At 40.7% G+C, this 26,518-nt stretch overlaps 1 protein-coding gene across 1 annotated transcript; it reads right to left on the bottom strand.

Annotated features, from left to right (window-relative positions):
- Window positions 1–749: 749 nt before the first annotated feature.
- On the bottom strand, window positions 750–26,491 carry hrasa (HRas proto-oncogene, GTPase a). Its single transcript, XM_086027758.1, has 6 exons — window positions 26,151–26,491; window positions 9,418–9,578; window positions 6,137–6,315; window positions 4,975–5,134; window positions 4,101–4,225; window positions 750–3,718 (listed from the first exon to the last, which is right to left on the bottom strand). Exons 2-5 carry the CDS (start codon window positions 9,526–9,528, stop codon window positions 4,106–4,108), a joined length of 570 nt encoding a protein of 189 aa, XP_085883884.1. The 5' UTR covers window positions 9,529–9,578; window positions 26,151–26,491; the 3' UTR covers window positions 750–3,718; window positions 4,101–4,105.
- Between the last annotated feature and the right edge of the window lie 27 nt (window positions 26,492–26,518).

The raw sequence follows: 26,518 nt of genomic DNA, 5'->3' as shown, positions 1-26,518 counted from the left end.
AAAACATTTGTTCAACAATAACAATTGCAAGCCATTTTCTACACTTTAGATTTTCCAGTGGGCATCTGATCTCAATTCAACATCAATATCACATCAAAATCATTAAGTTGATGTCACATTGCTGTTGAATTTATGTCATATGCCCACTGGGTAACTTATAAAAGTAATACACACACGCACGTGTGTACTGACTAGTAGTATAGATTTGTGGGAAACATATGAAATTCACCAAATTTTGACATATTAGGTATCAGCCTGACGCCAATGATCTTATGGAATGTGGATGACTATGATAAACCCTTTCGCTTGGCCCTGTATATATGGATTCTCAAGGAGAATAATACATTTTAGAGCAATACAGCAATACCCTCTTCCGTCATGCGCATACAGACAGCACATTGAATCAGGGTGCTCTCGCTGGTCTTTTCCTGTAGGTTAATGGTCATGTTTTTTTACTTGCTGACGTGTTTATTTGCTGTTGTGTTTAGTTGTTGTGTTTTTTAAATTTAATTTACTGTTGTGTTATTTCTGTTTTTTAATTGCTGTTGTGTTCACTTATTTTTTGTTATGTTTTTTCATTTGCTGTCATGCTTTTTCATTTGCCATTGCGTTGTTATTTTCTGCAGAAACAGTCATAGTCAATTATTTTGATCTAAGTCGATGTGCCAGCTCTCGCCTGTAGGTAGCAGCAATTTGCAGATGCAATGGTACATATGAAAGGAGCACTCAATACAGTGACGAGACCACAAGATGTTTATCTTAACATCTTTATTCCTGCCCTGCAATACATTTGACACATTTTTTTTAAAGAGTACATACATCTTAAATAGCTAAACAGCCAACATTTTTACAAATTCCAACCACACTTTCATTCAATAGTGTTCAAGGGAAAGAGAAGCCCTTGAGACAACTGTATGAGGAGTCCAAACCTCCACAGGTCTGTACAGTCTTTTCGTGACATGTATACTCGGAGTTTACTGGCTAAGTATCCATGCGGCAAAAATACGACACATTCTAAGACGCTGAGAATTTATGCATAGATTTATGGAGTTGTGGCATTATTATGGATTTTATATATAAAGTTTGACAGGGAGACAACAAGCATTTGGGACATCACAAACTTTCCATCAAAATGTTTCACTCTAACAGTTGGAATCATATGACTTCAATACTTTCAAAAGACACATTCACAGTTCATACACCCTTCATTCAAGCAATGAATGAAAAGTTCAGAATTACTTAGCATTCACACTGGAGCATGGTTGTTCATGCTATTTATCGTTTATTTATATGTGTAGTGGTGAAAAAGTGACCTCACCTCCACAGTAAATCGAAAACAGTTTTATGTTTACATGGGTTGTGAGTGGGATTCATAAAGAAATACAGTCATTAAATATAACTAATTGAGCAAGACTGAGGCAATTTTGCTGTTATTGGCTATATACTACAGAAAAACTCATTCTTTCAGACACACTTAATGTTATAATTTGACCTTCAATTTCTGTACAGAGCATGTCTAAACCCAACATTTTCTGTAGTTGCATACAAAGTAAACAACAGACAGAACTTCTCGTGTGCATACATAAGAAGCTACAAAGTACAAACAGGTAAGAGCAGTCTTTTGAATAAGGTAGCAAATGAATACAGTAGTAAAGAACACACGCGAGTCAGCACTGAGAAACACAGCGACGCACCCCCTGATCCAGCATCCATTACACATATTAACCGCTCACATACATGTACAGTACACATATGGTTCTTGAGGGTTGTGAGGTGTGTGGGAAGTTGAAGCATTCCGAGGCATGTGTGAGTGTGTGTGTGTGTTACACTCTGCAAAGAATGACACTTCTTTAAAAATTATCTAATGAGGTGAAGAAGCACATGGAACAATGATAGCGAGTTGCTTTCTAAATAAGCTGTATCTCTACCTTAAACCTGTTGTGTAACTGTGCAAGCATAGCATGTTGCTCCTATCATATAGGCAAATGCCTCCAGCTGTAGCAACTGTGCAAAAGCACTGTACCCTCCCTTGCTAACAGTGCAATGTAAATTGAACAGATATGAATCCTACTATACCAGCACCAATATACTGAACAGTAACCATTGCTGTTATTAAGATACTATTATTATTATCAAAATCACAACTTTTAGCAAAGAATGTAAGGCAGCTGCATTCAGAACCAAAATGTAGAAAAAAAAATAATTTAAAAAAAAGAAAAAAAAAAAAAATATATATATATATATATATATATATATATATATATATATATATATATATATATAATGTGTGGGGGTGTGTGTGCGTGTGTGTATTAGGGATGGCACAATATCAGCAATATTGTGATATTGCAATATTAAAATTGCCACGATATATCGTCGTCGTCATGCCACAATTTTAATAGCAGCAAATCTGTCTAAAAGCCCAAGTTGTTTACCATTTGTGCAGTTCCGTCTCTGGTGGTTAGTTTATTAGTACAGTTTAATTTGATGCCGTCTATGTTTAAAGGCCTACATACACTAATCCGATGTTGGAGGTCGTGAAACATCGTGGCATTTGACTGCGCTGTCTGATTGGTGTAGTGACCACCGTCGTAGCATCGTAACCCCCAGATCAGGAAGCGTCTGGTGGGTGTTTCAGCATGTTGAATCGGCGTCGTGAGTCGTGACATTTGGCCACTCTGATTGGCTGTTAGCTAGCAAATCAGCGCTCGGAGCACCAACGGGAAGTGACAAATGCGGATAAACAGTGCCTTTGCTGCCTTAATCTTCTTACAGGTAAAAGAACGAAGGTTCATAATTTAAGTATTTCACAATACCGTGTCAAGAACGTGAGGGTGGGAGTTCATCGTGAGCGAAGAATATAACAGAATGTATTACTTATGTTTTTATAATCCGCCCCTGGCCAATAAGCTTTCCGGTTGGATTTTTCTAACCATAAGATATAGTGACTAACGCCACCGATGGTATGGAAGGGTATTACACACACACACACACACACGCACACACCCCCACACACACACGCACACACACACACACAGTATATACATACAAGTATAGGCAAGTCATGAAAAATGTTGAGTTCTTTTAACTCAATTGAGCTCAGTGATTTTGTAATCTTCCACCCAAAAAATATTTTCCAGTTCAAACCAAAATGCACATTTTTTACAACGAGGCTGTTAAACTGTTAAACAACAACAACACCTTCTACAAATTCCCAAGTCAGCCTCCATCTTTAAAGGGAGGTAGTCGGATTATTTTCTAAGTGGGTTACGTGAGTTGTTATTGAGCAAACAAATGTCCAACGCCTACCGAGGCCGAGTGCGAAACCAGGGTGCAAGTGGATTGAGTATTTCATGGTGAGGCGAAAGGGGGTTGGGAATCCGAGATGCTGCCTGAAGGACCAGTGTCGAGACTGAAAACAATAAATTAGTTACCCAGCAAGACCACATTGGGGTTGATTATAGCGATTAGTGGTTTTCTCACCCGTCGACATGGAGCGCAAAAAAAAAAAAAAGGAGAACAAGAGGGCTGGCCAAGCTTGTTCAGGTAGCCACAGAGGTTGTAGTCAGTCCAAAATGGCTCTGGTTCAACTTCTTATCGTGAGACCAAAATTATAATCTTTTATTTAATTTTCATTATTCAGTTTTTTCTTCCTATATTAAAGTCCATGCTGTGACTTCTTGTGCTGTAGCATTTCTTTCCAAGCTGCGAAGGGGAGCTGTGGAAAAAGGTGGCAGTATACAAAAGTATAAATATGCAGTATAATACAGAAAATGGAAATACTATCACAATGACTTCAGAATTCTATTGGAGGTCCTAGTTTTACAACAGTTCTGTCCCTATGGTGGAAATTTGTGGGTAATTTGGAATGAGCTATAGTATATCACTAACCTACGCAAAAGCAGTAGTAATATCATAATTACAGCAAATTATTAAGTATTTGTATGTAAAACACTTCGAGGCCGTGAACAAAAAATAATCAAAAGAAAAAATGCAAACACAGTGGTAAGAGAGCGTTCCTTTCTGTGATGCATGAATACGTTTTCTTCCACCACTGCGGAGTAAGCCTAAGGCTGCCTTAAAAGTAAAACTAGTCTCACCTTCATCATGACACCACACAACGACAGCTCATACAGTCCTGACCACTCTCATCTGGTGGGTTCAGCTTCCTCAGCTTGTGTTGCCTGATTTCCCTGACCAGTGTGTAGAAGGCATCCTCTACTCCCTGTACATAGCAAAGTATAGACAGAAATGACACTACGTTTACTTCGTCTTGTTTTACGTCTCTGGCAACCTGTTCCAGTTTACATGATTGATCAAAATGTAGAAGTGTTGATTTCTTATTCAGAAAAAAGATGAAAAGTTTCTGTGCAGTTGAATTATGACGAATCGTAAGAGAGTTGCACAACAAAAACTTGCCCTCAGGGAGAGGAAGGCCTTCAGCAGAGCACACCAGGGAGAAAAGTGTCAATGTTACCATGCATGGAAATCATCTCAACTACTGTTCATCAAGATATCATACTAAGTGGAAAAAAAGTCCCTCATTTATATCTTTGTATCTCCTGACAGACCTACTGCCAGTTCAGTGATGAATAGGCCAGCCTGTATGTAGACGTACATGATGTACTACTGTGGCTCAGAGAGCGTGCTATGCAGCTTTTGCTACTTTCAAATGTGTTTCTGCTCTCCAGCCAACGTAACCTGGAAAAGAGTGGATGCCTCCAGCACAACACAATAGTTCCAGCAATACAATCTCGATATATTTAACAGCTGTCATTACATGACAACACCAACAAAATAAAAATGTACAGATTTGATATCTAGGCTGGTATAACTTGAGAGGGCTTTAAAATGCATACTGCACATACCAAAACGGTGGTACTGAGAATCAAACAATTTTTGTTGGTATAGGCTTGAAGATACAATAAAATGGCCAATGTGATTTTATTTCTCAATTGAGTTCACAATATGTACCTGTCGTGTCTTTGCAGAGGTTTCAATGTAAGGGATGCCATAGGAACGGGCGAGTTCCTGGGCTTGCCTGGTGTCCACCGTGCGTGCCGGGAGGTCACATTTGTTGCCCACAAGCACCATGGGAACATCATCTGAGTCCTTCACACGCTTAATCTGCTCTCTGTCGTTCGCACATGAAACAAAACGAAGACATAATCAAACATTATGAGTCCTAAGTTGTTTTCCGGACTTGCCCCGACCATGCAACGTTTGATCGTAGTGGAATGTCCCTTGTCAGAGTGCTCCCTTGCTCATTCTGCATACCGCAGCTGTTTACCACTCCACCCGGGGAGCACTAGGACCCTGAGGAGGACCCACTCCCTGGTGGTGCAGGGGACTGCTGAACTGCTGAAGGAAGGAGCGTGCTGGGGAGCAAGGGAAGGGAAGGAGGGATGGAGATGGACGACAGGCAGGCGGCAAAAAGCATTACCTCATTGCTACAGCAGCCAGCAGCGAAAGGAAACTGACAGAGAGGAGGGGGTCCGATCAATCTATTAGCTCCTTCCCTCTCAGTTACAGTGCAGCAGGACACATCCACATTACTCGAAGCTAGACCACCTGTCACCGACACAACTAATGACATTTACCCGCCTCAGTTTATGGGCTTTGTTTTTGAAAAAACTATTTCATATACAGTAATTTGTACAAGATTGGAATAGTAAGAGCTGCAGTTCTGATCAGTGTTGTGTTGCAACAGTCAGGGAATTACTAAAATCATGTCAAAAACATTGAGTACTTTGACTACTTGAATGAAGTGAGAGCTACCAAAGATATATTGCCCTGTTAACTTGGCATGTCGCCAATTCAAAGAAGGATTAGGGGACTCCTCTCCTCATTCCTCTCTTTTTCCTTCTCTGTCCTTGGGAGTCCCATCTCCAGCTCCCCTAATTGAGTCAGGATCGATGTCATCCTCCAGTTGGGGCTAAGCTTTCTTTAGCTGTGTTAAATGCTACAGCCTGACATCACCTAACCACTGCAGAGAGCTGGCACACATATAAAGGAATCACATGCCTCTCCCTTTGGACTCTTTTGCACAGTGCCCATAGAAATGTGCACTGCGCACACACATACACATGGCAAAATCCAAGGCCAAAATTGGCCCACTTTTGTCATTTTGCCACACCTGTATTGATGAATGTCCTCAAAGGACTTTGTGTTGTTGATTGCGAACACGCAGAGGAATCCCTCCCCCGTCCTCATGTACTGGTCTCTCATTGCACTGTATTCCTCCTGACCTGCTGTATCCAGAATGTCCAGCAGGCATGTCTCTCCGTCAATCACAACCTGTTTCCTGTACGAGTCCTGCAAAGCAAGCGTAATAGACACAATTTCATAAAATACAGCATTGCTTTTTCAGGCACCTTTACTTCAACAGATTTGATCTCTGATGTCGCACAGAAGTTTGGCAACACCACACCCGGCGTCGGTTTCACATGCAACACCTCAGATCTCTCAGCATGACAGGTGTAACTCTGCTTTGCTTTTTTTTTTTTTTTTCGTAGGTATTTCATAATATGGGCCAGCCTCTTAGTTGTTTATGGAAGACGAATGAGATATTAGGTGAAGTACCATAGGTGTCATCACTTATCATAAACCTCTTCCACAGTTGCCACCTAAAATGACATTTACCTAGATTTTGCCCGACTCACTGTCCTATGTATAAGATACTGATGCAGATGAGGCTTTGAAGTCGACCCGGGAATTTTTTGGCTCCCATATTAAATTGGAGACATAACAGCGGGAAAGTCGCCAGCTGGGACCAGAGTAAGACACATCGCCCATGGCACTTTCTGTTGAAAGCCATTGACTTCACATGTTGTCACTAATCTAAGTATTCTAATCTAAGGTCTCCGCAGCACACTGAGTTTTGCGGTGAAAAGTGACTGAAGAGGATCATCAGAAAAATTAGGCGACTCTTCGCATTTGGCAATTATCGAATACCCATAGACTACGTAGACTACATCTGCGCATTTCGGCAACATAGACTTATATGCTCTACAGATATCCCAAATTTCTACTTAAAGTGGAAGGCAACCCAAACATATTTTTTAAAGAATATGTTTTATGCAGCGCCCACTAGTTGAAACAAAGCATTCTGATTAATATTGTGTTTGTGGAATATGAGTTAAATTGGAAATCAACCCAAACATGTTTTTTTCAAGTATATGTTCTATGCAGGCCCGCTAGTTGAAACACGCCATTCTGATTAATATTGCTTTTGTGGAATATGAGTTAAGCAGCAAAATCCACCCCTTTTCAGCCATCTATGGGGCTAGCCATTTTGTCACTTCTGTCAACTGAAAAAGACATTACACACCCTCAGGGCTCAGATAACGACCAATCATAGCTCAGCTTCAGAAAGCAGGTGAGCCTTTATTGGTCAGGGCTCAGGTAACGACCAATCACAAATCACCTGTTTTCTGAAGCTGAGCCAAGATTGGTCGTTATCTGAGCCTTGAGCAACTGTGATGTCATTTTCAGTTGACAGAAGCGACAAAATGGCCGCCCCCCGAGATGGCTAAAAACGGGTGGATTTTGCTGCTTAACTCATATTTCATATTAATCATATTGCCATATTGACAACTAACACAGCTGTTATGGTGGGGTTTAAAACTGCTTTGTAATTAGGGCTGCACGATATTGGAAAAACAAGCGATATAGATGTTGACTGTAGCTCAATATTATTGCGATATCTAACATAAGGAACTGACATTTTTAATTGTCTAATGAAAGAAGTACATGTTTTTCATGTAGCAAAATAGGCAAGCCCAATGTGTTCTTAGCTACTGTATTTTCCGGTCTATAAGCCGCATCTTGATATAAGCCGCACCCACTGTATTTAAAAAAACAACAACAAAAAAACAATGAAGAAAACATATATAAGCCGCACCTATCTATGTTGAAAAATTAGATATTTACTGCATTTACAGAACAATTTTGAACCGTAAATGTACATGTATGTACCTTATCAGATTCTTTCCTAACAGTGCCTTTTAACACGGCAGCAATTTTGCTGATTAAAATGGAACAGAATCCAGAGAAAATATTACTGCCTGCTGCCTGCTGCCACTCCAGTTTGTCAATTAATGTCCTTTCATTGCTCTACTTCCGCATACCACCCAATGCAACGCCTTGTGCTTGATCTAGTGCACAGCGCCCCTGCCTGTTTAACTCCTCCAACTTGTAGTCACATCCTGGTAATGGTAATTGTGTTGTATTTTATTGGAATTCCGGTTAGACCGCCCCTAGCGGTGGAAGAAAAATTCACAGATTAGGCCCAACTTTACATAAGCCGCATGGTTCAAAACCTAGGAAAAAAGTAGCAGCTTATAGTCCGGAAAATACGATATGTGATTGTAATTCCCATAATGTCTAACTATTGGGTGGTGATGCACATTTGACAGGTCAAATTCAGATTCATTCCTTTCAAATTCAAATTCATAAAATTCCATGAGAAAATTATTGCATGTCTTTGCGATATGCATGCTGCATAGGCCATTAATCACGATATCAATATTTTTTAGATATATTGTGCAACCCTATTTGAAATTTCAACAAACTGGAGGTTGGCACACATTCTGAAACAGATTGTGATCAATCTTTGAAGTTCCTCAGTGTTTGAATGAGAATCATCAATCTTCAAATAATAACATTTCACTATTACTGGATTACTACTGGGTGGTGAAAGATAAGTTATTTTGACAAACTGACTTTATTCACAGAGGGCACAAAAACGTTTTAATTTTAAAAGCTCTTTCTGGTTTGAAGAGACAGTGAGGAACTTTTTAAATTTCTGCAGCAATGTATACACAGCTCTATAGTTTCTCATTGGACTTAACCACTGATTAATTACTTTTCCACTTTCAGCTTATTCTAACACTAAAATCAAGAAACCCAGTCAGTATTTAGCCCTCCAATGTGCAGCCACAAAAACATGGGAGTGCCTTCCCTTTGTTTATTAGAGCACAGGAGCCAGGAATGCAAATACACAAAAAGGACATTGTCTGCCCAGAGGCAGGCGTGGTGAGAAAAGAGAACAAAAATGGGAGAAAATGGAGGTTGTGGGGGGTGGGGGGGGCATCTGCAAACCTTACAAGCAAGCATGAGAATTTCTTTATCTGTCTGATACATCTTTAAGTGAATTGTACTCACAAAAACATATGCCAGTCAACAATTTCAAGAATAATCCACTAACGTACATGTTTTAACATTTTTTGCACCAGATGCATTCATAAAGAAAGTAAATAAGTAAATAATATAAAACAGCAGGAATGTGCACCACTACAATGGCTGACATAGTCATTTCATATTAAATGGTTTTGCTCTCTCACTACGTTCTTACCCAGGATTTCAGTAGGACTGAAGCGGTAATATGTGTAGTGAAATAAAGAAAGACTGTTGTACCTCGATGGTGGGGTCATATTCATCCACAAAGTGGTTCTGGATGAGTTGGATGGTGAGTGCACTCTTGCCCACGCCTCCAGCACCCACCACCACCAGCTTGTACTCTGTCATCTTTGCCGCTGTGGCTCACACACACATACACACACACACTGCTGCTGCAGCTGTAGAGAAGAAAAGCAAGCACGGAAAGGCTGCCATTTAGTACACTGACAAACTCACTGCACATTAGCAACAGGAGACATTCAAAATGTTTACCGGTCAATGGATTTTTGGCTATGTTCCATAATCAGTGACACAAGAAGTAGAGCGGGGCAATATGACAATACAGTATACAGTATACAATATAGCCCAAAGATGATAGTAGTGTTTCAGTGTTACTTTTTCTCCTATCGTGTCTATCATCAGTTGTCACCTACAGTAAGATACCAGTAATAACAAGAGACAGAGGAATCTTGATTTGATTGGCAAAAGCTTTCACTTACCATTCTTATGCCGTGCAACTAGCCCAAGTACGGTAGCAGACCAAACAATAACACAGCGAAGTGAATCATAATACATATTCACTATTCATAATAAACCTACGGTGCAAAGATAAATCTAACAGTCAGTGAAAAGAAAGAAATAATGAGGTGGGTGAATGCAAATAACAAACTTGTCGTAATTATTAATAACAATTTATAACAAAAAAAATATGGCACCTCAGGGCATGCTGGGTACACCTTCAAACTATACAAGGCTGGCATATCAGTTTGCATTTTGAGCCTCATCAAAATACAAATAGCAGAACTGAGGATCACAAATGTTTATGTTTTTCCCATAATTGCATGACAGAGACCATCCCAAAAAGCTTCGCTGGGATGCTTACGTCACCTACGTGCGAGTAGTCAACTGGTCAAGGCGAGATCTGGGCTACTTACATCACAGCTAGCAAGCAACGAGTATTTGCTGACTACTACTGCTGTGCTTTCACTCCTAAATCAGTAACCACAGCTTCATGGCGGCGAATAAGATGAACTTCTTACAAGTATTGTCATCACAGAGCGATTACGGGGAATAATTAACTGAGGGAAATACGGAGAAGCCATGCTAATTCTTAGGCTAACCTAATCGTGAAAGATTGGAACTAAGTGCTTGGGTGACTGAGTACAATTTTCACAGAGGTCTCACTGGAACTGCGTTAAAGTGGAGCATATCGTTGCCGTCCTGTGAAAAACATGTCCATTTATTTCAATTTTCTTATTTTTACGGGAATGGTGTTCGCATTAATGTGAAAATTAAACATTTTTTCCAAAAGTGGACATAAGTGTTTTTCACAGGACAGCGACGATATGCAACTTTGAACAGTAAAATAGGACGCAAATTAAGACGTTTCTGGAAATAAAATTATGCTAAAAATAAAGCTACAAACACATCTCAACAGGTAATGATTGTTATGGTGTCCCATATGTACCCGGTAATTCATTAATACTGAGGATAAGTGATTCCAAAAACGGATGGATAGAAGATAAGTGGTTCATATAATGGTTGGATGGATCGCAGAGCTGGGCATTTTACCCAAAATTAAGCGTCCGTTATTCGTCATCCGTCTGCAGTGTGGGTACCTGTCATAGTATGTCTTTTGAGTTTGGATTTTGACTCTAGTTTCATGTTTTGTCTCTCGTTAAGTTATAGTCCAATTGTGCTTTGTCATCCCGGTCGATTGTGTTTGCCAACCAGCTCCCTCCTGCCCTCTGTGTCTTGTGCAGGTGTTCCTTGTTGTATCGTCAACTTTTCTGTATTTAGTTGCCCGCTTTCTTTCAGTCCTTGTTGGTTCGTTGTCATTTGTTGAAGTCTAGTCCTAGTGTTTGTTTTGGTATTATCCCAGTACCTTGTTTGCCTTGTTATTTTCTTCAAATTAAACACAGTTAATTTTTGCCTCCTGCTTTTGGGTCCTCTTCCATGCATACCCTGACAGGTAACCTTCCCTCGTCCGTCAGTCGCCTTGTTTTCCGGGGGGAAAAAATAGTGCTCGTCTATAGGCCAGTCTGCCTCTAATTTTAAATAAACGGCCATCCGACGTTTCTGTCTATGCTTAATCCATCTATTTTTAAAAAATGCTCCCGTCATTCATCAACCGTCAGCAAAATGGGCGTTCGTCAGTGACGGATAGACGGGCCGGTCCGTCACATAGACGGAATGCCCAGCTTCGATGGATAGTATATTGAATATTACGAATGTGTTTTGTTTTTACAATACAGTCCAGATTTCGAATTTTGAGATCTGCATCAAAACTACATTAAAGTAGAGGTCATCTTTTTATTTTTAATTAATTTCTGTCAAACATTTATTTTCTATGCCTCTTATTGAGATTGCGCTGCACATTTGTGCAAAAATATGTAGGGTACTGTGCTTCTGTTTACATTTAGTTATAAATAAAAGCACTACTGTATGCATTTCTCATTTGATACAGGTCTGTTTAACTTCAAAATAAAGTGAGAAATGGTAAGCAGTCATAGTGTGTTGTATACTTTTGTTTTACAGAATAACTGAAAATATATCGTGGTGTATCGTTATCGTGATATAAAATGGCATACATCGTGATCATTTTTTTTCCCCATAACGCCCAGCCCTACAGAGATGGCATATATTACTATTAGAACTGAATGATGAAATGAGAGAGAGAGAATAGAGAGGGGCTGTGTTAGGATCCTCACAGGGGAATGTTAAAAATGTGCTGAAGGTACTCAACATTCAACTCTCCCGCTCAATGTGAGAGGACAGAAAAGGAACATGACATGGGGAGATTTCTAGACTTCACATTCCTAAAGTTGGGGTCATATCTGTGCTGTTATTGTCATTTATCGTTACAGCTTAGATGTTCTGGCAATATTTGACTTTTCCTCCTCGTTTCTAATTTACTTCCTCGAGAACTGAAAAATTTTAAATGGTGACATTGAAGGACTAGCCTATTTATAAATCTATCAATCAATATCAGAAAACAAAAATGTTTGCCTCATGTAGAAAAAAATGATATCATCTCTCCTAAGACTTAGATATCACAAAACCATAAGACGTGTAAAATGCAATATAACTCAGGAAAATGTACTGTATAGGTTTTTGAGCTCATTTTAATCAAATGTATAAAAATACATGGCTGTTTTAACAATTAAATTCATTAAGATGGTAATAATGAAACAAATTAACACGTTTGGGATATAATGTGAAAACATCAAAGAATGAAACACATGGCTGTTTGTTTAAAAACAGTGAGGAAGTGAAATTTACAACCATTAAGAGTATAAAACGACCTGCACATTTGGAAGTTGACGTGAAGTATCAACGAATGAATCGTGTGATTTTGACTTCAGGGGTTCCACTGTATTTTTACTGTGGAGACCAATATTTAGATAACAGCATAACTGTGACATACAAAATACTCTGCCATTTGCCTGGCTTTTTCTAATTTACCAATATGGCCAACCAGGACATTTCTAAACATTTATTGCTGTTGTGATTAAATCAAAATGTACACAGAGCAGTCATAGGGGTGTAGCTATTGCATGCAGTGGCAACATGTAACTCACTCTATTGCAAAGTAACCACAAACGTACTATGGCCTGAAAATGACCTGAAAACAGAGCAGTGCCAGGCATGACGGTACATGATGAGTCAGCGCTACGAAGAGGAGAAGCTTCTATGGAGGTTAAGCAAGATTACATCAGATGCAAGTTAGGGCTAGTAACCCATGGAGAACCGCACACTCAATCTGCCAAAGGCCCCTAGCAACCCTACGGTTACAATCACAATTTGACATACTGTACATAAGGATGATGAGTGACAATGCAATACCGTCATAGGAATAATGTCTCAATAGATCTTACAAGGGGAAAATTACTGTGAATCCCTGCAACATTTTAGGGTGCAGCTGCCTTCAGCATTACAGATCCCTTTTTTTATATACAGTGCCATGAAAAAGTATTTGCCGCTAAAATTCTCTTTTTTTGTGTAGTTTCCCCACTTTAATGTTAAAAGATCATCAAACAAATGCAAATATCAAACAAATATAACCTAAGTAAACATAAACTGCAGTTTTTAAAGGGTGATTTAAAAAAAAGAAAAAACTATTCAAAGGTACCTGACCGTGAGCGAAAAAGGACTTGCCCTCCTTGTTAAACTGAGAACAGTGAGCAAGCTCAGAGGAGGAGAGTATAGAACAGACCTATTCAATAGAAAGGAGTACATCGACAGTAAAGTACAACTTCACTAGGTTTTCATCTTCATTCTTGGATTTTTTACATTATTTTTGTAATTCGATCTTTTTTGTGTTATTGGGTTTATTGATATGTCAAAAATCCTAATATCAGCCCAATAATTATTGGGTGGATCCCTAAGAATTACTAACGTACATCTATTACATGGGGGCAGCTATGGTTAAGATTGCGGCCTGTGACCAAAGGGCCTCGGATTGGACTGTGTGTATTTCTTGACTTCACTACGATTAAATGCCTATGCTTTTATGTATGTAAAAACCTGTGCACAAAAATACATTCATAATCTTAATGTTGCTGTTACGCAGCTGTAGTGAACACCACCTTGATTTCCAAGCATTTACAGTAGGTGGGCACCTGGATAAACACACACATGCAGTGTTCAGTATACTGTATCTTCCTTTGAGTAGTTTGTCTTAAATAACCTCTGTGTCAAGCACGCTAAGATTAGCCATGCCTTGCTCACTGATGTTAATGATTGTCTAAAAGGCAGACTCCATAACTAAGGACATAGCCATTAAGCTGCAGCAATAGATCCTCACATCACTAAACTGTTGCTGAGCCTTGCAGGAACAGGTGGCTCTGAGCACCATAACCAATGTTCACGGAGGCCTCCTTGTATCACACGACATAACAGGAATCTGTCTGAGTTTCTGAGCCTCATGCTTTTGGCAAAACATTTACAGTATATATATGTATTAACAAGTACTTGCACACTTGTACTTCAGTCATTTTAATAAACTTCTACTTCATGACAATATAATTAGTGTTCAGGGGCAATTCTGTTGTTTGCTGGCTACTAATAGAAAGAACACCTAAGGCAAATAATTTTTTTTTCAATAAAACCTCTTACTGCATTGTCAAAGGAAAACAACGTGTAATTTTGAAAGTCATCAGTCGTGTGAAATGAGATGAGAGCAAACATGCACCAGAAGGGTGGGAAAGAAACGGAATTTGTCAAGAACCAAGGCATTATAGATCACATGCCAAATGTGCTGGAGGCATGGCATAGGACGGGACGTCTGGCTGCCAATGGAACTGAGTTGTCAATAATGTTTATTGATGAGGCGTCTGCTGATAGAAGCAGGAGTTGTGTCAAGGTGTACAAAAATGTTAGATGCTGGAACACCTTTAGCCTGAGGTGAACCTACATTAAGATGTGTTAATGCCGACAGGCTAACATGAATACATTACATGGACGAATTGGACATTTATTCAACGGACTACTTCATCATGAATGTCCCCATGAATGTCAAACAAGATCAATTTGTGCAGTAATGAATGAAACATGACTTTATCTTCTTTTAAAATCAGCTACATGGATAGCAAACAACACTAAATTAGCTATATTCTCAGAATTCACTGGATTAGGTCGAAAAACTATGTAAATGTAGAGAGGTTGCACAAATGGCATCAACAGTGATACCTCCCTAAACAGAATTGACACAAATGGTTATGTGTAGGCGCCACACAGGATCGAAAGCACGCACCTGCCCAATGGATGTAACTGACAGTTGAAATTTCAACAGAGCCATGACTGCTGATGGAAGATTGGAGGCAGGAAGCCAGACAGCATTGCTATCTCCTCTCAAACTAGGCCATGTCAGCAACTGATAAATAATCCACACATGGAGATGAATAAAAAACTTCATCATGTTTAGGGATGCTTTTGCTTTCTTCTAGACACTTGTCAGTATGGGCTTACACCGAGCTGCTGCTTGGGCTGATGTATCAATAGGATGAGGATCAGCACATCATTTATGTAATAGATTTCATCACACGGTGATAAAAACCATTGAGAGTTTTGCTGTATTAATCCCTCAGTCAAAATCGTGGTTATGCTCTGGTAGCTCCAGGTCTGAATATCCTCCTCTTCTGTTTTAAATTGAGAGATTAATGTGATAACAGGCGAAGGAATTCGTGATTTAAAGATGTAAATATCGCATGCTCTGTGAAAAATTTTGACTGAAAGTGTGCTGTCTGGCTCTAAAAAACTTGCAAGATGTTTGATTTGACAGTAGTTTACTTCCTTAAAGATTGGGAATGGATAAATGAAGATGGTCCTGTCTGTTTATTAATCAATAAAATGACTACAACATTTCAGTCTTTTGAATAAAATTAATTGTTGATCAAAAAAATAACATGCAGGGCTTGGCTGCAACCTGAAGGCACAACACGTCTGATGTTTAAAGAAGTACATCATGACATTAGCTACGGGACGATGGACTACCAGGGTTTTTCTTGTGTTTAAAATTGCGAGGCAGTTTAAAAGTACAACATGACATTAACTTCCAGAATTAATGTGTTTAACCCTGTGTTTAAAATTGCGAGGTCGTTTAAAGGTACAACATGACATTAGCTATGGGACGATGAACCAGGGTTTTTCCTGTGTTTAAAATTCAGCACGGGAAAATAATAGTTGGACTGTGCATAGTCGGAAGCCTATTTTTATCTATGTAATCGTCTATTTTGGTGCTGAGGTGAGGTTTCTGCAACAATGGTATTGTTAGATTGAGTTGTTGTTGACCGACCTACAGGCGATTACTATGTTTTCCGGCCAGACAAAAAAGCGGATAGGCGGACGCCATAAGGGTACCCCAGATGTAGGCAGTAGGCGATAAACGGAAATGCCCAGCTCTGTGTGTGTATACATACATATACTGTATATACATAGATATACTGTACATACATATATACATATATATATATACTGTACATCCATCCATCCATCCACTATTTATATATATTTATATTGTATATATACGGCCATTTTGTCACGTCTTTCAACTGAAAATGATATCACAGTTGCTCAGGGCTCACATAACGACCAATCACAGCTCACCTGTTTTCTGAAACTGAGCCATGATTGGTCGTTATTTGAGCCCTCAGTGCATCTGTGATGTCATTTTCAGTCGACAGAAGGAATAAAATGGCCGACCCTCGAGATGGTAAAAAATGGATGGATTTTACATCTTAACTCATATTCCACAAACACAATATTAATCAGAATGGATTGTTTGAACTAGGGGACCGGCATAGAACATATTCTTGAAACAAAAAATGTTTGGGTTAACTTTCCCTTCAATTGAAAAAACAAGCATTAGATTCAACTCACGCAAACAGCCCCTCAACCCTTTTCAAACACACACACATACACTCACACACACACACGCGCGCATCTTTCAGCTGTTCCTAAAAGCATGCTACTGAACACCAATTGATTGGCTAACCTTGTCTTGCTTTAGAAAGAAAATATATATGACAAACACAACGCTGCATTTTAAGGGCAAGCAAGGAAAGTCTATCTAATCTATGCAACCATAGGATGTATCTGTATGTACAGTATTTTTGTATATGCTGCAGCTACGTATGATATAAGATAAATATTAGCTGGATATATGTGCATTTGTATGTTGAACTTGTTGGCTCAATGTTGCAATTAGACGTACTTAGCCGATTCTGACTTTGGGTCATGAGCCGCATCGCGTCATTCTATGGCTCGGCGTCGGCCGAATGAGCCGGCCAGGCCGGCCTGGGCAGGATGACCGAGCCCGTGAAGGGCGATTGCTGCCACCGCGGTGTCCAGCGGCCGCTGCAGCAGTGGAAATCCGTGGGAAGGGCCTGGCGCATGCTCAGAGTCACCGCCGCTGCCCACGCTTGCCGGCGGGACGAGCGGGCCCAGGAGCTGAGCGCGAGTGTGGACGAGCTAACGTGCTATTGCTACGCAGCTTCGGCGGCAGGAGCCCGAGGCTGCGCACGACGCGCGCACACATTTTTTTTTTTTTTTTAATTGGTCGTACTTCGTTAGTAGTACTTCCGCGCGGCTACCTAGGAATCGAAACTTAGCACCGACATTCTAAAATCTGAACGGTTCCGGCTGAACCGTAATGATGGAACCGATTCCACTCGATTCCGGGTTTTTGGTGGCCACCCCTAAGGGGGACACAGCCATGCATGTGTCTGCCGAGCAATTCATCCTCATCGTCAATATTTTGAAGCAGGTGTAACACCTCCTCTACTCTAAAGCTTTTATTTTAATATACATATATAGATCGTGGTGACCAGCAGCCTTGATCAATGCAGCCGCTGGTTGCTATGGAAACCTTAATCACGTGATCAAAAGAATTGACGGTGTCAAAAGGGGGTTGGATTAACGCCGAGAATAGCGCACTAAACTGACAGCCCTAATATATATATATATATATATATATATATATATATATATATATATATATATATATATATATAACAACACATATACTATATTATTAATATTATATAATTATTACTACAGATTTTTTGTTGTTAATTTTGGGATCTCACTCTGCATTGTCTCAACTATCTCAATTGCAGGCCAATTAACTTCACTGAAATCTCACTGTGACAGCAGCAATCAGCAGTTGGCCATTAATGCACCTCTTTTCTCACAAGCAAGTGCGACAACGTTTTATGAATACACTTTATGTATAACGTGTATTTATTTATTTATACATACATGTGCAGCTCACAAAATCTATGCACGGCTCTGCCGTGAGCAAGGATCACTAACAGTATGTCTGTGTTTGGAGTTATTTATAATTTGGCACCTCCAGCCTGGGAAATTAACAGTTGGTTTTGAAACCCTAGACCCCTGCCTGAGTCACGAAGATAATCTTACATGACAGTTTAAGGTGGGCGCTAGTGAAGGGAACTGATGGGCAGTGGCTGAATAAGAGGGACGCGGGATACTCTTGCACAAGAAGTTAGGATTATTGCAAAACAAAAGGGACACTGAAATAAAAAAAATAATCATTAAACTTTTAAACCAACTTTCCGCTCAGCTCTTTCTAAGATCTCCATAAACACTGTATAGATTTCAGCACTATTCCTACTATAAGACAAACCTGTTTAAGAAGAATTGTGCAAGAATGGTAATCATTTCTAGTATGATTTCTGCTCTCAATATAAGTGCTTAATTGGTTAAAGAATCCATACTGGCAGAGCCACAAGTCTACTGCTAGAGATAATAGATATTTAATGGAGTGTTGATGGTAAGGAGACCCTCTCTGGGGAGGTATCACAGTCCAATACAAGGCTCCACGACAGCTCGCCACACCCTCCTCCTGCACTACTGACATCATCCTCCTAAATGGCATCCAAACAAGTGTTGACTGGCAGATGGGCCAGTCAACTATCCCTATTCTCTTTTCTGACGCCACAAAATATTTGAACATTCCAGAAAGACTATGTATTCCGAAGTAATGCACATTTTTAAAAAATGTTAAGGCTGACTTACATTCACTATGTTTACATGCCGTCACTATTCGAGTTAAGGTCAAAATTCCGCTTTCTGAAACATTCGGGATAATATCCCGTTTGCATGTGTGAGCGGACAGAGTTAATCACTCTGATTTACATGGCAATTGGAATATCCCGATTCAAACAGCGACACACGGACAACGTGATGACGCAAATAGATGTCTTTTCTGCTTTTTACTTTCTACTATCAACAAAACTGATATTCATCGTGTCACTCACCACACTAATAAAGCAGTCGGTTTCCTCCTGCCTCCAAAAGTACGGTTCTGTGCTACGTCTGAATTTATGTATCTCTGTTTGTGTATTTCCAGGGCTTTGCGCACCAGACGCCACGCATACAAGTATTTCCTGTACGCAAAAGACCAAGATTCCTGTCGGATAAAGCATCTGCATAACCTTAACCAATGCTTCGTTAGAAGGACGTAACCCGATCGTGTTTATGTGACCAAATATTTGGGTGAGAATGGGGCTAACTCTTATTGAGGTTTTTGCATGTTTACTTTCAAATGTTGCCAATATTTGGGTTTTGAAAGGGTTATCGGCTTACCCTTGCTTTATCCAAGTGGAAGCCTGACCAAAAATGCAATGCACGAAGGAAACCCGCCATTTTGCACTTCCGCTTTAAAAGAAGTGCCATCTCAACAGTTTCTCTCCTGCAGATTTTGTGTGCAGGTGACCTTTTCCCTACGGGGGTCATTCTTTGGGCAGCTGGAGCAGAGTGAGACCATGGAGGCAGCAGCAGAGATGAAAAGGCCAGCTGACCTCCACAAAGGACAATTGGTTAAAGGAGCCAAGTGGCTTTTCATCAGACACAGAATGCTGCTAAACTCACTGGTTGGTCTTTCTTGCAAGCAGCGGAGTGGGCCACTGTTCGAGAAACACAGATGAGCCCTCCTTTGATACAGATAAAATGATTCAAATCTTTCACAACTCATTTAAATGTATTGCATCTTCGAAGATATTCGAAAAAAAATAAGCAGAACCGTCCCTGTAAATTGTACTCATTGACAAACAAAACAGCTTATCCCATTTGGCAGCTACACATTTAAAAAAAATACATCTGGGGAGTGAGGAAGGACATCTTTAGCATCTTTACAGTACATGTGAAGAGTCACTCTCATACTTGGCATAGGCTATTAGTTGACAGGCCCAGCTGTTCACAGAAAAGATTGACAGATCCACACCACATCGAGCTGGACTTGATCCAGCTGATTCACTGCACCCTCAATTCATGCGTGACTCATTTAGACCTCGTCAATGGACTTTGATGCTCCCTCCAATTAGGGAGGGGCATTTGACTAAGTCACACTGATTCACTATTGAGAAAATGAATACTCACTTTACTGTTATTTATTAAAATACCATTTTGAATTTGATGGTACAAATGATCTCTGAATGTTCTGAACTCCTGTTTCAACGCCAGTGTTGTCATGAGGAGTGTAATGGTGCCTGGAGGAGTTGTACTACAACTTCCCATTTACAATAAAACAATTGTATTGTGTAGAGGGCCAACACCAAGACCATCCAACCCGAATCGCTGGGGTCAGGCCAAAACCGTGTAACTCCGAAACACTTTTCAGGAGAACCCCAAAACGGCAGGTTTGTTCAACCATCAGCATTGCATCATGAAAGAGAGCTAGCTATTTTCAACACTTTAGATTGGTCAATAATGTGTCAAACCAGAGCTGGGCATTCCGTCTATATGTGACGGACCGGACCGGTCGGGGAGTGTTCGTCGTCGCCCGTTGTAGTGTGTCTTCAATGACCGCTCCGCTTGTTTGACTGCGCTCATCTTGATTCTGTTGGGAATGTACAGGTCTTTCTGCCTTTGAGCCACTTACGTGACTAGAGGAGCCTCCCTGTCACACTGCTTATAATGAGAGCTGTGCGGTGCCAGCGCTTCTTTCTGATTGGTGGCCCGTGGCAGGGAAATGGTCATCCAATCAGGGCTTGATGGGAGGGCTCCTGCACATGGCGCGCACTGATTGGATGGCCATTTCCCCCGTCGCGGGCGGATCAAAAGACCAAGGTGATGAAAATTGGCAGAAAGTCAAGAAAAGAAGTACAAATAGAGAAGGAGAAAATCGTGAAATTTAACTCATTTACATAGCTAGGTAGCACAATCTCAAGTGATGAAGACTCACAAAAAGATGTGACCTTCAGAATTGGGAAAGCGATGGGAGTGTTTCAGCGACTGAGAAGTATGTGGCAAGCCAAAACACTGACAATGAAAATCAAGATGCAACTTTTCAACTCCATAGTAATACCAACAGCCACTTATGCAAGTGACACTCGGAAGATGACAGCAACAATAACCAGGAAACTCAATGTATTCCAGCAGAGATGCCTGAGAAGAATCTTGAAAATCACATACAAAGACAGAATCACAAATCAAGAAGTTTTAAATAGAACCCAACAGCAAAAACTCACAGAAGCAGTAACTGAAAGAAGAATCGAATTGGCAGGCCATGTACTGAGAATGAACGAACATCCACATGCCCTGACTGCCCTGAAATGGATCCCAAAAGGCAAGAGAAAGCCGGGATGCCCTAAGAAGACCCGGCGAGCAACTTTCAAAGATCTGAAAGAAATGAAAGTCAAATAGGATGGAACGGAGAAAACTTGCCGCCCAACGCTAGTAGGACTAAGGTCTAAGGTTAGGATTTATTTGTTTATCTATCTATTTATTTTTAGCAGGTTCATTTTCAAACAATCTGATGCCTTGCTAGTTATTACGGCATACACAGGAAGCCTGCTAACCTGTTTTCCAGGTTTGGTGATGTGATCTTCAGGATCTACAGGATAACCGCTTTCGGGATGTTTCATGTGCAAAACCACAGAGACGACAAGCCTTGTTATCCCTAATCAGGTGGCCATACCTTATGCATACAAACGACTCGGTACTTCAAGTCACCCCGAAAGGAGGGAAATTAAAGGAAATGGAAGTGCGTATTGTCCTGGGCAGAGTATAACGAATGGTACTCAGTTTTACTGATGCTGAGTTTTAGCGAGTAGCATCGCATGCCTAGTCTACACCACTTTACTGGATGAAAAAACAGCTATCCGAACTTTTTATTATCTGACTGCCTGTGAGGTACTGGAGAGGGTGTTGAAGTTGAACCGCAAATTTGTAAGTAGAAATGCTCAAAAAGAATTGTAGAATGTAAGGCAAGCAGAAGTTTAACACCCAAGACTCACTGCCTATGCCCCTTATGTTGACGCAGATTGTAGCTGTTGCGCTGACATTGCCGTCCAATTGCATCTAATTATCTGAATGCACAAAGCTACAAAAGCTAGGTGAACGTGTACGGGCATGACAATGTTCTGCTTCAACTCTACTGTTACGCCTCTGATGTGCCAGTTTACAGTTTTATATATGAGCATTTTTTTTCTTGTAATCCTAAAGAACTGCATACTCACTTGGATGTAACACCATTGCTATCATGGCTTGGTCAGACTTAAAAACCTTTGTGAAACAGGAAAAAAGACTAATACAGAGTTAATCCAGTAGAACTTTATTGCCTACCTGGTATCGGAGACAATAAGTGGATAAACTCTTCTGAAACCTCAGCGTTTTGGCTCCCTAATGCCAAGATAGTGCAATAATCATGTAATTTACATGTACAACAGTAGTGCAACAATAAGTAAAATTAAATCAAAATAAGAAATAATATACACGAGTATCTTTGAGAGGGATTGTGTCGGATTAATTACAAAAGGTATAGGACATTATTGTAAAAGTTTTTTTGAGTACTAGTGACCCATCGCAACAAGTTCCGCTCCCAAACCCACTTTCAAAATCAAAAACAAGCAGTAGAAAAATCCAACATGTTCAACTCAAAAATCCAAAATTGAGGGGTTTGTTGTTGCGGTCCATTCCCCTTGTTCATGCTCGCTGCCGCTGCCGCCGCAAGCTCTTGGTGCTTGTTAACGTGTTTCGTCCTCAAATGTTTTATCAGGTTTGACGTATTGAACCTGGCCACTTTAGTTCCACCTCTTCCAACTTTCGCACCGCCAATTTTGCACTTAGCTGTTGTACTCGCTGGAGCTTCTATGTTGAAGTAGTTCCATATCGCCGACATTATATCGCCTGTACCCCACTGTTTTTTATTTTCTTTCAACATGAAAAAGCAGCCCCGCCATTGGTTAAGAGCGTCTACTCTGGGCCATTAGCGACGGCTAATACTGAACAGTCACCACACATCAGTGTTGTGAATGAGCGAGATACAAGGCGCTGCATTCAATGTAAATTGAGCAGGGTTTGTTGTTGCGGTCAATTCCCCTTGTTAATGCTCGCTGCCTCCGCCGCCGCAAACTCTTGGTGCTCGTTCACATGTTTCGTTCCCAAATGTTGCATCAGGTTTAACGTATTGAACATGGCCACTTTGGTTCCGCCTCTCGCAACATTCGCTCTAGCTGGAGTTTCTATGTTGAAGTAGTTACATATTGCCGACATTATAGCTCCTGCACCCCACTCCCACAAACACACATGAAAAAGCAGCAGGGAGCGAGATACAAAGCGCTGCATGCAACGTTCTTTACCAGTACAGCATCGGGAAATGGCATCGGCACGTTATTTGTAAGTACTCGCAGATACCGATACCAGTGTTTTAATATGGCATCGGGATACTTCCCGATATCAGTATCGGTATCGGAACAACACTAAAGAAAAGGACGCCTGATTCCAACTTCTGACATATAGGGACAGTCATGTCTGGAAGCTCCTCTTTGCGGGCACTGGTTACGATCTGCATTTGATGGGAGGTTGTAACACGTTGTCAAGTTTGGTTATGCTAACATTTCGTAGCGTCTACTATGGATTACAGAGGCATTAGTCAGTGAACTCCTGTATATTAACAACCGAAACACAGCTACTGCATGGCTATAGTGAAAGTAGCAGAACATGATGAGTGGACATTTTGCCACTTTCTGTCAACTGAAAATAGCGTATTGTAAAGACAATGTTTGGTTTGACTTCACTTCACCTTTAACATCTCTACTTGTCATATACATGTAAAAGGGCCAGAAAAAAAACTTAAGTACTTATTGTACTACATTATAATTACACAAAATCTGTGAATTGACACCGCCGATCACCTGAAGTGTTCTTTTATTATTATATATTCTTTTATTATCTTCCATAACCAAGGGTGGAACAGACATTTTTACGTTTTCCCCTACTTTAATAATTAATGTGGCACTACCTTTTTTAAGTTGTGCTCACGTCTTTGACTCTCCCCTTTTTCTGTTGATGTCCATGAGGAGGTAAGCACCTTTACAGCTGGAGAAACTTTTGTTGTTTTCATTTACAAGTTTAAGTATTTTGATGCATTGCTGTGGCATATGATTTGTGTAGGGGTACATTTGTATCGCCACATTTGGCAGGATTTAGATTTGTGTTGTTGTTGTCAGGTATGTTGTGTTTCTGTGCGCAATGTATGTCTCCCTTTTTCTGTTGATGTCTATGGGGAGGGGCACGTTGCATCACCACATTTGACAGGAGGATTTTGATTCGTGCTGTTGTCGTCAGGTTTGTGATTGAGACGATTAAACGCACCAACACAGGAAATCCTGCTGTGTGTCGTCACTACTATGAAACACAACACCGCCGAACACAACCAGTGAGATTCAGTATAATGGATAGATAGTTGGTTAGATGGATGGATGGATGGGTGCCTAGATAGATAGATGGATAGATAGATGGATGGATGGATGGATGGATGGATGGATGGATGGATAGATAGATAGATAGATAGACCAAACAGCTTTCAGAATAATGCAGTGCAGTAATCAATGTTCCCTCTAAGATGCGCGTGTGAACAATTGCGCACTGATCTCACCCTCTCAGTGTCCACCCCAGTTTAATCCACAAACAGGACACCTCACCATTCCGACTTCCCTGAAAGTTTCAGTGGTGCGACTGAGGGCGCACACTCTGTACTCTAGTGTGAAGCGTACATGGACACACTTACTGTACACTTACTCTCACAATTGACATGACGCTGCAGGTGACGCGTGGACTGCTCCATTCAGGAAGTCCAAACATGAGCGTCGCTTTACGATCCCATAAGTGAGGCTCTTTCATGGGTTTCAGACGTCAGGTGACTAGAAATGGGTGTGTTTTAGAAAATGACGTGATTTCCATTATATATGAGTAGACAATGTGGGACCATATTATTTTATACCCATTGTAATGACACTTAATTACTGTAAATATGCTTAAAATGACCTATGTGCTAAAATAAAAGTATCATCATCATCATCATCATCATCATCATCATGTCAATGAGCTCAGGTTTTGGACAGGTACTGGTTTGGCTGCTGTGTGCATGTCTGATGTTGCTCACCGTGGTCCAAGGGATGCTCAGGGAGTTTGTGAGAATGCTCAGACGCATGGAAAATTAGAGGGGCCATCGGTGCAGTTGCACATCACTTACAACTACAACCAGAATAATCAGTATGTTGTTACATGAATACCTGAGTGACAGTGACAATCAAAATTCTGCATTATTATGTATATCAGGGCGGGCGTTTATAATGCCGCTCCTACCTAGTAGCCTATATGGATTATCGTTGAACTGCGCAGGTGCGCCGAATGTCGCCAATGAGCATACTGTAGAAGTTCCTCCAGCCCTTTAGCGATGATTTGACAATGGCACTGCCAGTCAGCCCCTCCTCATGCAACATTTTAGGCAGCATCATAACAGTCTTCAAGCCTGGTAAAGGAATCCAACTTCCGCAGTGATACATTTGCAGTTTTCCCACAGTGTGACAGGGTGTCTCCCTTTCGTCTGCGTGGCCACCGTTAGCGACAACGGCGGTCTTGTTTATGTGCATTTCCTTAACAATGCAATGAATTAAACTGCATTTTAATGACTTGGTGGTCTGTTTTAGGGGCAACGGAGACATCCAGTAGCCTCCTCCCAAGTTGAACACTCTACTCAGGGGTCGTTGTTCAGAATGATAATTGCCCGAATTGCACATGTATTATTTATTAGGAACACATACGTAGATAGAACTAAATCCACGCGTGTAAATTGAAAATATGTCTGGTTGTCAATTAAAAGCTCACTATGGCTAGCTAACATGTAACTGTGAGCAACAAGACACAACACGCGCTACAAAGGCGGACACATTATTCGTAATTAACATCTTTCGGAGACTGGAACGTGTTCATTGCATACTTACAACGAGCGGGGCTCTAATTAGCGATGTTTCGTCTGCCAGAGGAGAAGAGCAAAAAAAAAAAAAAAAAAAGGATCCAACTCAAGTTCCCTCTTCAATTGATTATATCCAAACTGTCCAGCGTTTCCGGTCGATAACCGAATTGTTATTATATGCCACGAACGGTTCACTTTTCCTCCGCTAAATAGCACCGAGCGACTCGGAGGCACTCATTGGTTCGAGCGAAATGTGCCCTCGTCGAACAATGTGGCTCCAGTGTGAAAGCAGGAGAGAGGATGGGGAGTGGGGACTGGGGGGGTGAGTGTAGCCCACGCCCAGCGCAGACCCACGCAGAACCGCCCCGATGTGCACGAGCCGTGGCCGCTCGTCGC

This window comes from Filicampus tigris, chromosome 4, assembly GCF_054856515.1.
Source record: "Filicampus tigris isolate MCC_2025a chromosome 4, RoL_Ftig_1.0, whole genome shotgun sequence".
NCBI classification, from domain to species: Eukaryota; Metazoa; Chordata; class Actinopteri; order Syngnathiformes; family Syngnathidae; genus Filicampus; species Filicampus tigris.
The sequence above is the reverse complement of the archived record's forward strand: the minus strand, read 5'-3'. Positions and strand labels throughout refer to the sequence as shown.